Raw genomic sequence first — 14,102 nt, 5'->3', positions numbered from 1 at the left:
TTGGCCACTAACAATTGAAGGTGTTAAAGCCACCTGTGGCTTTCACTTTTTTGTAAAAGTTCGGTTTCGAATTGGTAGGAAAGTCCACTAATTTTCTCCGTCAATATCAAAAACTTTATTTTATTCACTCCGCAATTTCTAAGGTCGCAAATAGCGAGACAGGTAAAAGCCCTTTTTGACTCAAATCGCGCTTCCAATGGGTTTGAAGAGGTTTCCGTGAAACAAGAATATACAAAATAGGGATAAAACCTTAACACTTTGCATGAACAGATTTAAGAATATCTTAAGAATGGTTCAAGTTACGTCGAAGGAAATACATCGTTAGCACTTATAGATGATTAAGTACATACATGTTGCTAACTGCTTACACGGGGGCTATTTTGCTTATGTTTATAATAAATACGTGTAATGGACAAATGGCTATTAAGGATACGAAGAAAGAGTAAAGTGTAAAAACGACAGCAACACCTCTGAAGATGCAAGGATCTCGAGCTTACGAAACGTCAGGACGAAGTTAATTTCCACAAAAGCCTAAAATAACGAAAATCTACTTCTGGTCTATGTATTTTCCGTTACATTGCTTCATTAAGATGCTCGTGCTTAAAATTTTCCGCACGGGCCTAAAAGCCCGAAATACTCACCAGTTTGAAGCAAGAGACAGCGAAACTCTACCTCTTTTGACAATCAAATCACTCTTTTTGCAAAAAAAATCAGCAGAATTTTTTACGCTGAGTTAAAGCTCCTAAGGGGTTAATTTGAATGTTTTGTAGTGGCAAAAGGATATCTGTAAATGTACACATTCTGTATGCCTAATTTCCGAGTTTTCCTCTCCAGGTTGTGTAACAGCTCAAAGCATCCTGGAATCCCTCATGGAAAAATTCCAAAATTCTATCTGATTGTTCCATTAGCCACAGTTGGCCAGCTGCTGAGGCAGCGCCACGTTAGACCTTAGGAAAAGACGCTAAATGTTTTTTAACAATAAAATCCGACAACCGTGGATGTCTTCGGGGGTGGTGCGAATTCCGGAGCTATCCGCTGCCACCACCGTCGGCGTCGTTTCCTTCTCGATTCCGGTAACTCCAGCTACGCGAAATGAGCGAATAGCGCGCTCAGTATCGTTTCTACTGTCGTATAAGTGATATTCGCGCGTCCGCTTTACGATCGAAAAGTCACGTTGTCGTCGTAATGGGGAAAGCATAGAGGCTCACAAGACTTTTTTGTGTTTACCACCAAATACGCATGGTTTGAACGATGGCAATGGACTTTCAAAGTGCAATGGAGACGTTTGCGGAAGCCTGGGTAGCTGCCAGCATTAAGGGAGCACCAATCTCTGAAGTTACCAGTCAGGTAACTTCTTCATTTACACAAAACAACATTTTCCCTAACAGAAATGTTCCACCCTAAACCCGGCTTTGCAACTTTTTGAATCAGCCAGGAAAAATTATTGATAGTCATCATGTTCAATTGCCCAAAACAATGGCAAAGCGCCTCATATTTGTTGTCCCAGAAACGAATTTTTGAAAAACGCAGTTTTAATTAAGCACGCCTGATTATGTTTATTCATCAAATTGCATATCTGTGCTTTTGAAGGTTTGGCGGTTTATCATTCACAAACTCATTTCGGCTGATTTGTCAAATCGCTTAATAATTTATCAATTAAAGAAGTTTCACAACAGTCTACCAGCCACGACTAAAATACATTCAAGATAGATATACCAATAAAATTCACTGGACTCATCTTCAAAGTCATCACTCAGGTAGAAATATCTTCCGCTGGGGCCTAATGGTTTTTTGGACCTATTTTTAATAGTAGATCGTTTATTTTGCTTTTTAATTCACCTAAACCATACAGGGATGGAAAATATCTGTTTTTTAAGTGTTAGGAACCTGAAAAATCCACCATTGTGCGAGTGCAAGAAATCTTGTCAGCTACATAATGTTCAGAAAATGAGCACCATAACAGTATTTCGATCACACTTTCCTTGTCTGATTTTAAAATAAATTAAATATACATTAACACGCGTATCTGTACTTTGCACGTATGTATACCTATATATCGTCTTAATTAGATACCCAACCATAAACGCATACTTAAATATAATTATGGCTAATTATTTGAGGGTAATACGTTAAATGAATTACACTTTACCTGTTTTATAGTACTGTCATTAGACGAGTGTTCGAACTTATTAAATATCATGGAAATTGCTTATTAATGAAGTCAACCCGTCAAAACACGACAATCATCCGTGTTCTTCTTGATGCTTGCTCACTGATTTCAGTTAGCATTTCTCTTTGTATTTATCGATGAAAATAATCTGGATTTAGCGAATATTCTCCAATTATTTATTCTGGTGCTAAACAATCTCATTTCCATATTTCTCTGATATAAGCAAACTCACCGTAATAATTTCCGAGGTAAATCGGTTGGTGCCAACCGGATTACCGGAAATGTCAATAGAGAACTCATCCCTAGTCCACGTTAATGCCAGATTGGGTTAATCCTAGGTTAGCCGTGTATAAGCACGTTGTATTATAAATGGAAATCGATGTATTTCACTTTGCGTTGAATCATCATTAAAGGATAATTTCGGATTTGAACTGGCGAGCTTTTTCACGATATTTTTATTTAAAATGCTAATCCGGTTTTTCGATTGGCGAAAATAAGCTCATAATTCACGTGTTATGCATTTGATTCGTAATTACCTATTCCATCGATAAATACTAATGAATTTAACCGGAGTCCCTCAATGGCAAATCAGAAGAAATAAAATCTATTAGAGTAACACTATCATTCCCTTTGAATGAAAGAAATGAAGAACTTGAGGACAACCGCGTCTCAGATACATAGTTCTTTAAGTTTTAACAAGATAATTACTAGTTTGGTACGTTTGTAAGAACGTAGTGGGATAAATAATTCCTTACATGTGGGTGCTTACGTGTTCCTATAAAAAATGTGTTTTTTAATCCTGGCCAAACTCACTTGCAACTATGAGTTTGATACTATATTACCTGTATATTATAATTACCTACTAAAATACCTTATCGTATAGTTTGTAGTGTTGGGCAATTCAGTCACCTTCACTTAGTAGAAGTCTAAATTTTTAATATTATGTTGTTAGAATAGTGTGTTCTATTGTTAAACAGTCGTTATTAAAGCATGATATTTGATTTGGATCTGACGATTATTATAGGTTGTGAAAAGTGACTTCTACGACACGCATTATAGATTTTGTTATTAACATAGATACTATTTTAGTCGCTGAACCGTCTTATACTCATACATAACTGATCAAATAAATTATAGTTATATTCTCCTTGTGGCTAGAGCGGTGTGGTCGGGGACGTTAAAGTACATTGGAGCGAAATTATCCCAGATTTATACACATTATGACAATTTTCTAAGGCATTTTCCTTTGACGTAATATTGTGAATATATTATTAACAAGTCCAATTAATAATGTATTTTCCATTAAGCCTCGGTAAATAATATAACTAATTGCCTTCTAGGTAAACAAGAGCGCAAAAACACCAGTGTCATAGCGATATGTAATTGGTTCATAAGCAACATGAAATATAGGTAAAGCATACGTCAAATATCGATATTATAAAAATAAGTGTAAAGTGCCAAGATCTAAGGTTTAAAGTTTAAGCTATTTTTTAAAACCTTGAATGATTACCATCAGTTCTATTTCATACTAATGGACGGTAATAAGTAATAACAATTATTGTCACTGCTTAGTGGTTAATTATAACTACAACTACCTATATACATAATAACTCAGTTAGCCATTATATATAGAAGACTGGAAATTAAAAATTTCTTTTTTTTCCAAATTAATTAATATGTTGTACACGTGTTAGAATCGTCTGCAAGTATCACTATTATCTTCAATCAAGTCATACATTCCGAATAACCCTTTAAGATTAACATTCAGAAATTCCTAAATCCATGATTATTTAGGTCAGCAGCAGTGATCGCTTAAACAAAATTATCCAGTTAGTAGGATTTGTAAAGCATTTACATCTAGATTTATTAATAGCTGCAAATTTATCTATGAATCGTCAAGCAATTACTATTACCAATAAATTAATGCGAAGACTGTTTACTTACATGCCTTTGATAAAATGGTGCAGAGCAATTTAGTTTTTATCATTTTTCGTACAGTCCGTCTAATTATTATTAAAAATTAATTATGTACTTAGATCCCGTATTATTGCATTTTACATTCGACAACAAATTGATAAATGAAATGGCAATCCTTAGAGATAATTATTGTTGTTTTTTTCTGAAAAGTTAATCTATTATTTCCAAAAATACTTAGAGAAATATATGGCAATGAGATCCATTATTAACTACATAATTATTAATTTAAAAAACAAATGATCATGCAGAGGAAATACCCGTTATGAAAGTGGTGAGTTTTTCGGGCATTTAACGTCCCTCGAAACGACACAATTAATTTAAAACACCCTCTTGAACAAGTCAACCTTGTTCAAGGCAGCTATAATTACTCGAATGAACTTACTAATTACGTACTAAACCTTGAATGATGTCTTCATTATTAATATGAACCTTTAAACCATATAGGTATCAGTAAGAAATCGTTTGAAAACAGCAAATAATCATAAATTATTTCAAACAACAAGCCATTCTAGGAATCATTCGAAATTGATTGACCAGAGTAATTTGAATTATATCACATACATTCATTTTATTTTCCTCAGTAAAGCACAATAATCGGTTACAAAATCAAAACATGCACCCAAATATGTGCCACATTTCCACCATATTTCTCAGAAATCGAGACGGTGACACCAATGATTTTGATTAGCTAGGAATTGCAGACTTCAACAATGCCTTTACAAGTTCACATATTAATTCATTCCATTTGAAATTGCACAATTAAGAAGCACGTAACTTAAATTGCTTAAAGCGGAGTGTTTAATTGTTGTATATTTTGTTTAAATAAATTCATAACATTGTCTGTTTTCTATGGTTGAATTGAGCGAACGTTCAATGCTGAAATTCCGGAGAACTTAAAAATATCACTCAATTGTTAACGAACAGAGGGTTGAAGTTATATATTTAAATCTAAGTTAGGTTTTAAGATTTTAAAATAATTAAGCCTGAGGCGATTTTTCTCGTTAAACAAAAATAGTTTCCAGGCAGCGATGGCTAACTGCCAGTTGCAAGTTATAAAATAGTTAATTCACAGCAGACATATCAAGCCTTAAAAGGCCATTACTGTGCGGTTCGGTGGGAATAAATAATTCTCAATTTTAATATTACTACTCGAACGAAATTTCGAAATGATTACAGTATAATCCATTTAATCGGCGTTTCAAGTGTTTTCTCAGATTTTATTTTCTTTGTATGTCTCCCCTTTTGTTGATTTAAATTATAAGCCGCTATCAAAAATAAATAAAAACGATCTACAAGTCGCATGTTTATCCGAGATTAATAGAACTTACCGCCGTATTTCATTTTCTATCGATAATTTTTGATAAGACACATTTACATAAGTATATACCAATTTGGATCTTTTCATATTGAAGTGTGTTATCGACATACATGAAGTCGGTTTATGTTATCCTTAATCTTTGGTTGAGTTCCTTAATCTCTACTACTTACTGAAGGCATTCGTAATGTGTTATTTTATGGGTTCGTTGAGTTAGTCACTTTCTTGCAACGAAAATGGCATAGGATCAGAAGCATTATGAATCATTCAAGTTTTTTTGCGAAAAAGTCTCCAATATATCGAAATATCGGTTAAAGGTCGAAACCGCTCAAAATAGGCTGCTTTGTTGTTGTTGTCGATTATTTTGGTTCGAAGGGCTCTGGCATGTTTTCCAATTATCCCGTATTATTTGCCTGTTTAAGATTAAAATGATTTCGGATGTGAGGTATTTTGAACAAAGTGATGATTTTAACATAATTCGACCTCTACCCCTTATGAAATTTTCGGTCCAAAATCTTACTTTTTCATGCGTGTTTTTTGACCTCAATGGATTTTTTTCCGAACTAAGAAGCTCCCCACTGGGCACATATAAAGTGTTTGGATACATAATACGGTTACGTAGGTTAAAAATCGTGACCTCTCAAAACTGTTTAAATTGGGCCGAAAATGCCGATTATTTTGGGTCTGAGGCTTCCGACGAGTTTTTTGATCAGCTAATTGCATTGTTCACTTCATTCAGATGAAAATGATGTATAACTCGAGGCATTTTGAGATTTTTTTATTTTTCAAAAAATCCACCTTATGAAAATTTCGATCAAAAATCAAAATTTCACATTCCTGTTTTTGAGCTCAATGACTTGCTTTCGACTTAAAAAGCTCCCCAAAGTTCATCCTTAAAGTTTTTGGATGCGCAATAAGAAAGATGTCGTCGGTTAAAAATTATCATTTCTCAAAACTGCTTAAAATGGGCCGAAAATGCTGTTTATTTTCGATCTGAGGCCTCTGGCGAGTTTTTCAATCAGCTAATTGCATTGATCACTTCATTCAGATGAAAATGATGTATAACTCGAGGCATTTTGAGATATTTTTTTATTTTTCAAAAAATCCATCTTTACCCCTTATGAAAATTTCGATCAAAAATCAAAATTTCAGATGCGTGTTTTTTGAGCTCAATGACTTGCTTTCGACTTAAAAAGCTCCCTAAAGTCCATTCTTAAAATTTTTGGATGCACGATAAGGAAGATATCGTCGGTTAAAAATCGTGACCGCTCTAAAACTGCTCAACTGGGCCGAAAATGTCGATTATTTTGGATTTGAGGCTTTTAGCGTGTTTTTCAACCCGCTAATTGCATTAGTTGCTTCATTCAGATAAAAATTATGTATAACTCGAGGCAATTGGAGCAAATTTTTATTTTTTCAAAAAATCAACCTCATGAAATTTGCGATCAAAAATCAAAATTTCACATTTTTGAGTTTACTGGATTAGTTCTCACTTAAGAAGCTTCCCAAAGTGCATAATAAAGTGTTAGGATCGTTCACAAGGAAGACATCGTCGCTTAAAATTTGCAAACGCTCTAAACCCGCAGAAACTAGGACAAAATGTTGTTTATTTTATATCAGAGAATTCTAGCGTGTTTTTCAATGAGCTCGTAAATTTTCTCGTTTTTTTCTATTTAAAAAAAATTGACCCCGACTACTTTTAAATCAGAAAACTCCCGCCTCATCAAATTATTTGTGAGTGACAGTCCGTGAAATCCCGCCTCTGTATCAACCGATCCATGAAGCTGCGAACTACTCAAAGTTGCTAAAGAACGGCTCTTGGAACCGCCTTCTAAAAGTAGTTGCTGCTTATTTAATTAGCATTGCCCCAAGTATGTAATTATCTCTTTAACGCTCTTTCTTCACCTATTAAACGAAAATTGCTGGGCGCTCTCGGTTAAGGTGAGTTAATAATATTGCAGCATGGGGCAAACAGTCTTCATCATCAAGAAAGTACGGACCAATTTCTTCTCAAATGTCCAGCAGTATTGCCATAAATTCGCTCTCGTCTTTGGATTTTGATTAGTAGTTGTTTCGTCGTGAGAGTATTTATTAAAAGCTTGCGTTTAGGAAAAGATCGTTTGTCGTAAACGTAGACCAAAATGTGGATTTATTCGGAATTTAATATTTTAATGGAAGTTGTAATTTTAATATTAAAGTGAATGTTGCATAGGCGAACTAATTATATAATGCCAACCAGTTAAAATCTCTCTAAAATAATCCATGTATGTCGGAAAGAAGTTTTACAGCTACAATACGACCAAATCGATGCAGATTAATAAACGCCAGCATTCACATATAATTTTCCATAGAATCCAAAATTATAATATAAATAGACAATAGAGCAACGTAGACACTAATACTGTTGTTAAACCGGCGTAAAGCCAATATATCTGTGCATTGTGTTTCATTAATCCATTTAACTTTGGGAATTTCTGGCATTGTACTACCTATTTCAAGTCATTTTACTATTCACTTAGTAAGTTACTAATCAATAAACAAATGGATCTGAACCAAATATATCAAAATCAAAGTGTGATTCGTTTTCGTGTAATACAACACATATAATTATTGCATGTGCATACGCATACTTAAAGCTTATATTCAAATGAGTTTCATTATTTCAACAGAAATCATATGACAGCAAATACACCTACAAAATAACATGCATTTATATTCTCAACCCAAATAATTCTATTTAAATCTGGATAAAATGAAACCAATGAAATCAAACAAAAATGATTGTTCAATCCCTCTGCTAATCCTTTAACCAATATATTTTATCAATGTAAATAATAATTAAAAATTTATAATTAAAACCATAGAGGATTCGGACGCATTCCGTAATTTATTTACGATATCTGAACCACATGTTTATTATATTTTGTAATAAATGCAAACCTCCGCAAAAGCGTTGTCAATGAAGTCGTAACGTTCTCCCCTTTGATCGTTTATGTGCCCTAGCAAGAAATGTATACCCTTCCTAAACCTGTTGATCCTACAGCCGCAACATTAGAGCGTTTTGTCTACTACTGATAATTTACGCAATAAAGATGCGTCTAACTAAATTTGCGTTTGCAACTTAGTTAGTTGGGAGACAGAGTTAGGGGTTCGTGAGTATTGCTTGAAACTACCTACTTTTTCGGAGTTTTAGAAGAATATCGTCCTGACGTTTTGAAAGCACGAGTGCCTTGCGTCCTCAGAGATATTTGAATGGACAGCTTTTAAGTTGTTGCAAAAGAAAATTACTGCCTGACGTTTCACAGTTTCACCTTACGTTCTGCTTTATATATTTTCATTTAACTTCGTTCTGTTGTCTGCATTTTTTTAATTTCCAGGTCGTGAAAGGGCATATGTTTTAAACTGTTTTCGTGCCTCTAATAATTTTAAAAGCCAACCGTTCACTAAGGCATGTTTTAATATACCCTTCTATACTAGATTATGGCTTTCCTAAGCCGCTAAAATTGGTCAGCTGGATAATGACGTCCGGAGTAGGGTAATAAGCGTATGTGCCACCTGTATAATGTCATACCATGTTCGACCCTAGTACATTAAAAAATTCCCATAACTTTGTAAAAACCAGCAGACCCAGGCTATAAAGTTCAGTGAAATGTGGCCAATTGTTGGCCTTCTGTTCTTTATTTCATTTTCTGAATTGAGACTATTGGTTTGTAATGGCTTTTTAAAAGAAAGGCTTTTATTCAGTTTTCGTAGACATCGATGACTTGATTATGCCGAGTCAAACCAAAACCAATTCTATTTTAATCCGTGATTATTTATTAGAAATTGTACACATTCTTTGAGTTTATCCGCAACTTATTTACTACTAAATAATCGTTACTAAACCACTTCCTAACCGATTATTCTTATCCCATTTTAAATATTCAGCAAAGTACCTAATATATGTGGGCTTGGGGACCTTTCGAGACTGAAAACATGTAAAATAAACAAAAATATAACGTCTAGATTTTTGGCAAATGAAGATAAAGGCATCTAACTTAGCTAATCCGTTTACCCTAAGACGAGGGGCGATTGAGTCTATTGCGTATATGATAAGGTTCTCTACTAACCCTCTCATTTTATATCCTTAGACATCCCCTTTTTATTCCGTAGGAAACGGCAAAATATAAGAAGATCTGCATGACTCATAATTCGTTTAATCCGTATATAACAAGCATTCGTATGCCCGATTTTTTTAGCCCTAAGCATTATTAGTCTTTGAAATTATTAACTAAGCTGATCAAGAGCAAGTCCGCTGTATTTGTATTATCAAAATAATCTTCCATACAGTCGTTTTGAGCGTATACTTCTCCAGATTATGTTTTCTGTAGAAATGTTAAAGCAAACAACGTTTATTATGGCTTTTGTTTTGAATGCTAATTAAGTAACTTTATAAAGCTTTTTGGGGGGAATAAAGTAATACGAGTATTAGGAGAAAAACAATGGATAATATTTTTGCACGTCACGAGGTTAATTTACCGTTCCAGCAAAGAAAATAATTAATAATTGTCTTTGAAGACTTTGGGAATGGGGCACAAGAGCAAAACTAAAAAACAATTTAAACTGCGCATTTATGCAAACGCATTTACCGAAAAAATATCCTGCTTCCTCTTCTATTTCCTGAAAGAAGAACAAACAAACATCCATTAGCATTGATATAATTTCGGATAGGCACAAATTACATAACGCATTGTAGTTGAAAAATTAAATTTTCCCCCTAAAGAGTTTAAATTAAATAATTTTCAGATAATGGATTTGGCTGCGAACATAAAGGCAGATGATTTATAAAATAAAATAAATTATATATCAGGATTATCCGAGTTTGTATTATACTTCCTGTGAGTGGGATTACCACTATTTCCGCAAGCCCGATATCATTCATGCTCCAATAATACGCACATATTTAAAATGTGTGCATGTATTTACTGACTTTTATAATAAATAATAATTTGGCTGGCTTGTATTTTTTCGCTCTCTGAAACGCAAATTTGAAATGTAATTAATTATCATTCTAAAGGTATCAACAACTAAATCTTAAACAATGATTTACAATTAATTTTTTATTCACGTTGAACAATTGATCAAATATCGGTAAATTACTATTGTATATACATTATTCTAGACACATGTTATTTTATTTAAATGTTTTTGAAATTCATTAAATTTCGACATTAAATTCCATATACAGATAAAAGGTAAACGGTAATCCATTATTACCACCCAAATATTAATAATAATTTCGTATTTTATAATGGCTTTTTAATTACGAAAATAATTTTATATTCTATATATTTTAAATGTATTTTATTAATTCAGTGCCTAAATCCAGTGCAGATTGTAATATTGAAACGAAAAATCACTGATTACCCGAAATTAAAATGATGAAGTTCATTGAAATGTGGTATTTACAAGTTTTAACGGTTTATTACTAGGCAGATGTGTTAGTCGCTGTTGGGTAAAATATTACAGAGCTCTATAAATTAATAATTTTAAAATTATCCATGATGGAGTTAAATCCATGTACATTAGTTATAAAAGATATCATTTCTTCAAAGATTACACAATATACATCATACGCTACCGTGTCACTAAATAATCCACTAAACGACTGTCTTTGACTCGTTTTGCTTATCAGGAGTCTTTATTTTAGAAAAGATTAACAGTCAATGTTTGCCGTTTAATTATCCAGAACATGATCAAGTAATTTTACTTAATCTTAACTATAAAACAATACATTTTTGTAACATTGTATTGAAGCAGGTTAATCTATGCAAAGTAGGTAAATGATACTACACAGTTACGCAAAGCTAAAATAACACCTTGCCAAAGCTCTGAAAATATAAGGCCCAAACAGAATAGTTTATAATATCGGTGTTATAAGCGTCAACGTATGCGATAATTTGGCTTATTAGATAAATCTGAGCAAAATATGTCTCTATTTCCAGCTCTCTTAATCTGGGTTAATTGGGATCAAGCAGCGTAACAATAGCTGCAATGAGATTATTATTTTAACCTGATATAAAACACCTTTGGTAGTCTAGCAGGAAGCAGGAATGTGAATGGCACTGTGATCAAATGTGATTTTATTTTCCAGAACCAAGCATTGGCCTTGACGCGAAGCAGCAAGACGCCACCTTCTTCGGCAACCGGCAGGACTAGCAGAGACTCTGCAGAACGAGCATCAACACCTACACCTGCATTATCATCCACTCCTCTTGATAATACCGTATCTCCTCATTCGACCAAAGAGGAAGCATCTTCAGGTAATATATTGTTCTTAGTTCCACTGTGGAAATTTTCACTCCAGTTCCAATCCAATTATCGTAAAAAATCTTCGGGATTAATTTTTTGTGGAAGCTTGATGGGTTCTTACGACTAACAAACGAATTAAAATACCCGCTTAAAATCCTCTGAATTTCTTTTCGACGTTCTATAGCTAAGCCCAAGTCTCTTTAGGTACGTTAAGTCGCGATTAAGGATCAGAGGAACCGCTAATCCTTCGATATGTTGGGGTCACACGCTGCTTTGGCCTCCGAATACGACTTGAAACCTGTTTAACTCTTAACTTATGTATAATCCTCATAATACAGGATGTAAGGCCATTTGTTGGAGTTGCTTTTAAGACAGCAGTCTATTTTTACTTGCACGTTACTGCCGCAGAATTGACACCAAAATTTATTAATCACATTTAATGCGTTTTTGGCCGAGTCTATGGGCGATTTGACGATTTTCGGAAATTTCACAATACACAGTTGCTGTACAGTTTGTCAACATCCTGCATAATGATTAATTCGGCTCAGGATTAAGATTTAAGCTATTGGTGCGTGTTATCGGTGCCGTCCAGAAATACACGCTGGATTGGCAGTCTGCTTTATACCCGCTTTTCACTGCAAAGAAGTTTCTTCGAACAATGGGTCTACTTGATACAACGAACTGGACGTGAGTGGACCATTTCTAAGACATCCGAAGCATTTTTTCAGGTTGAAAACAGTTTATTGACTGACTTCTCAGTCATAAATGTTCGAAACCGAGTGCTGCTCAAATGAAGTTTTCCAGCGTTCTATAAAGACGCAAATATTCACTTAAATTGAACTTTTTACGCCCTAATGGCTTCTACAGAATTAGGATGCCGATGAGCAATTGCACAATAAAATGAAAAATTAGCCACTAATTTGAATGTCGAATTAAGCATCAAGATCAATGAAAATTAGGGATTATACGTAAAGTATTTGATGACGAGCTGATTATTTCTGCAAGTGTATTCAACAGGAGCGGGAATTGATCCAGAAAGCATTGGTAGGCCAGTTAAAGCTGGATTAGGCTTTAAAGGTAGGGAATTAGAGAAAGCCGGGATTAGAGGGCCGTGGCCTCTCTCCTGCCCGCTCTGTCTGCTTTGAGAAGGGAAACGGAGGATTAAGCCTTGCGATGGATTAACATTCGTAGGGGATCAGATATAGAAAAATTGAAACTTGAATATGCGACCCCTCAAATATAATTTTAATCGCGCTTAAGCTTCTGGCAGCAGCGCGAAGGAAATTTCAAACATTTAGAAACTGTACAGTGAGTGCCAAAGCTGATGTCTAAATTCATTTAAAGTTTTCCCGTCAATTTTTATTTATAAATGCGATTTTTGCGAAACTGTTGAGTGTATGTTACCTAAGACATGCTGAGAATCCAAAATTGGATTATGAAGCAGGTGCTTCCATTTGAAAAAAAAAAGTTGATGGTCGCAATCTATTTTTCGCTCACGTGTAAATAAATACAACATAAAAAAACCGCATTTAAAAATAACAATTTCCGGGTCAGGTTGATTTATTTACGCTTCGCAAATATAAAGTGTCTTACTAAGAACGAAATGGCAAATAAAGTTAAAGGTAAACAAAGAATGCCGTAATTAATAAAATTTTCTTAAACATTAATGACAAAGTTTATGGCTCCAGCTTATCTGATGTTGACCTATGACTTTCGGCAAATAAATCTTCAGTAAGAGAATTCGTTTCTCAGTAATTATGGCATTAAACTCCAATATTCCTTTAATTGAATTGGTTTTCAGACATGTTTTTTATATTGCATGAAACAATAATGATACATGGTTTTTGCCGCGGAAGCGAAATTGCAATGGCAACGATCCGTACTTAATTAAAAATATTTCGTTTTAATATTAAGATAATTTAGCAACATTATAGGATTGGAAAATCTTACGCCATACAAAAAGAAACAAAAGAACTTATTAGAGTAAGCGGATTTTTCGGAAACAAGCCATATAAATTAATAAGCAGGTTAGCGATAAAAAGGAATGTAAATCAAAGCAGAGCATCGAACCTCTTATTTAATTACTTCTTTGATCGTTTGGTCCGGAGTTTTAGAAAAGTTGCTATGACTTTAAGAAGCCTTACCGAAAATTATCCTAACCTTTCATTTTGCATCATTAAGCTCAGATTTTCTTTTTGCCGTAGCTTTGAATGAGCCTAAGGCTTAATACAGGAGCGCTGTAGTTGCCTTCCTTATGCTGCCCTGCTAAGACAGGAAGTCGTATCTGCAAAACCCAAGTTTTGAGATATTAAGCAATTTGTAAATTATGACATGCCATCTTCGCTTATT

General features: G+C 34.1%; 1 protein-coding gene across 1 annotated transcript in view; it reads left to right on the top strand.

Moving 5' to 3' along the window:
• Positions 1 to 1,077: 1,077 nt before the first annotated feature.
• LOC109541131 (homeobox protein dve-1) overlaps positions 1,078 to 14,102 on the top strand; it is a 25,201-nt gene continuing 12,176 nt past the window's right edge. Inside the window, exons 1-2 of the mRNA XM_019909885.2 lie at positions 1,078 to 1,347; positions 11,596 to 11,764. Coding sequence (XP_019765444.1) covers positions 1,252 to 1,347; positions 11,596 to 11,764 — 265 coding nt within the window. The 5' untranslated portion in view covers positions 1,078 to 1,251. The remainder of the gene's footprint in view (positions 1,348 to 11,595; positions 11,765 to 14,102) is intronic.

This window comes from Dendroctonus ponderosae, unplaced genomic scaffold (assembly GCF_020466585.1).
Source record: "Dendroctonus ponderosae isolate FM_Combo_2020 unplaced genomic scaffold, Dpon_F_20191213v2 Dpon_F_20191213_1, whole genome shotgun sequence".
Taxonomy (NCBI): Eukaryota; Metazoa; Arthropoda; class Insecta; order Coleoptera; family Curculionidae; genus Dendroctonus; species Dendroctonus ponderosae.
The sequence above is the reverse complement of the archived record's forward strand: the minus strand, read 5'-3'. Positions and strand labels throughout refer to the sequence as shown.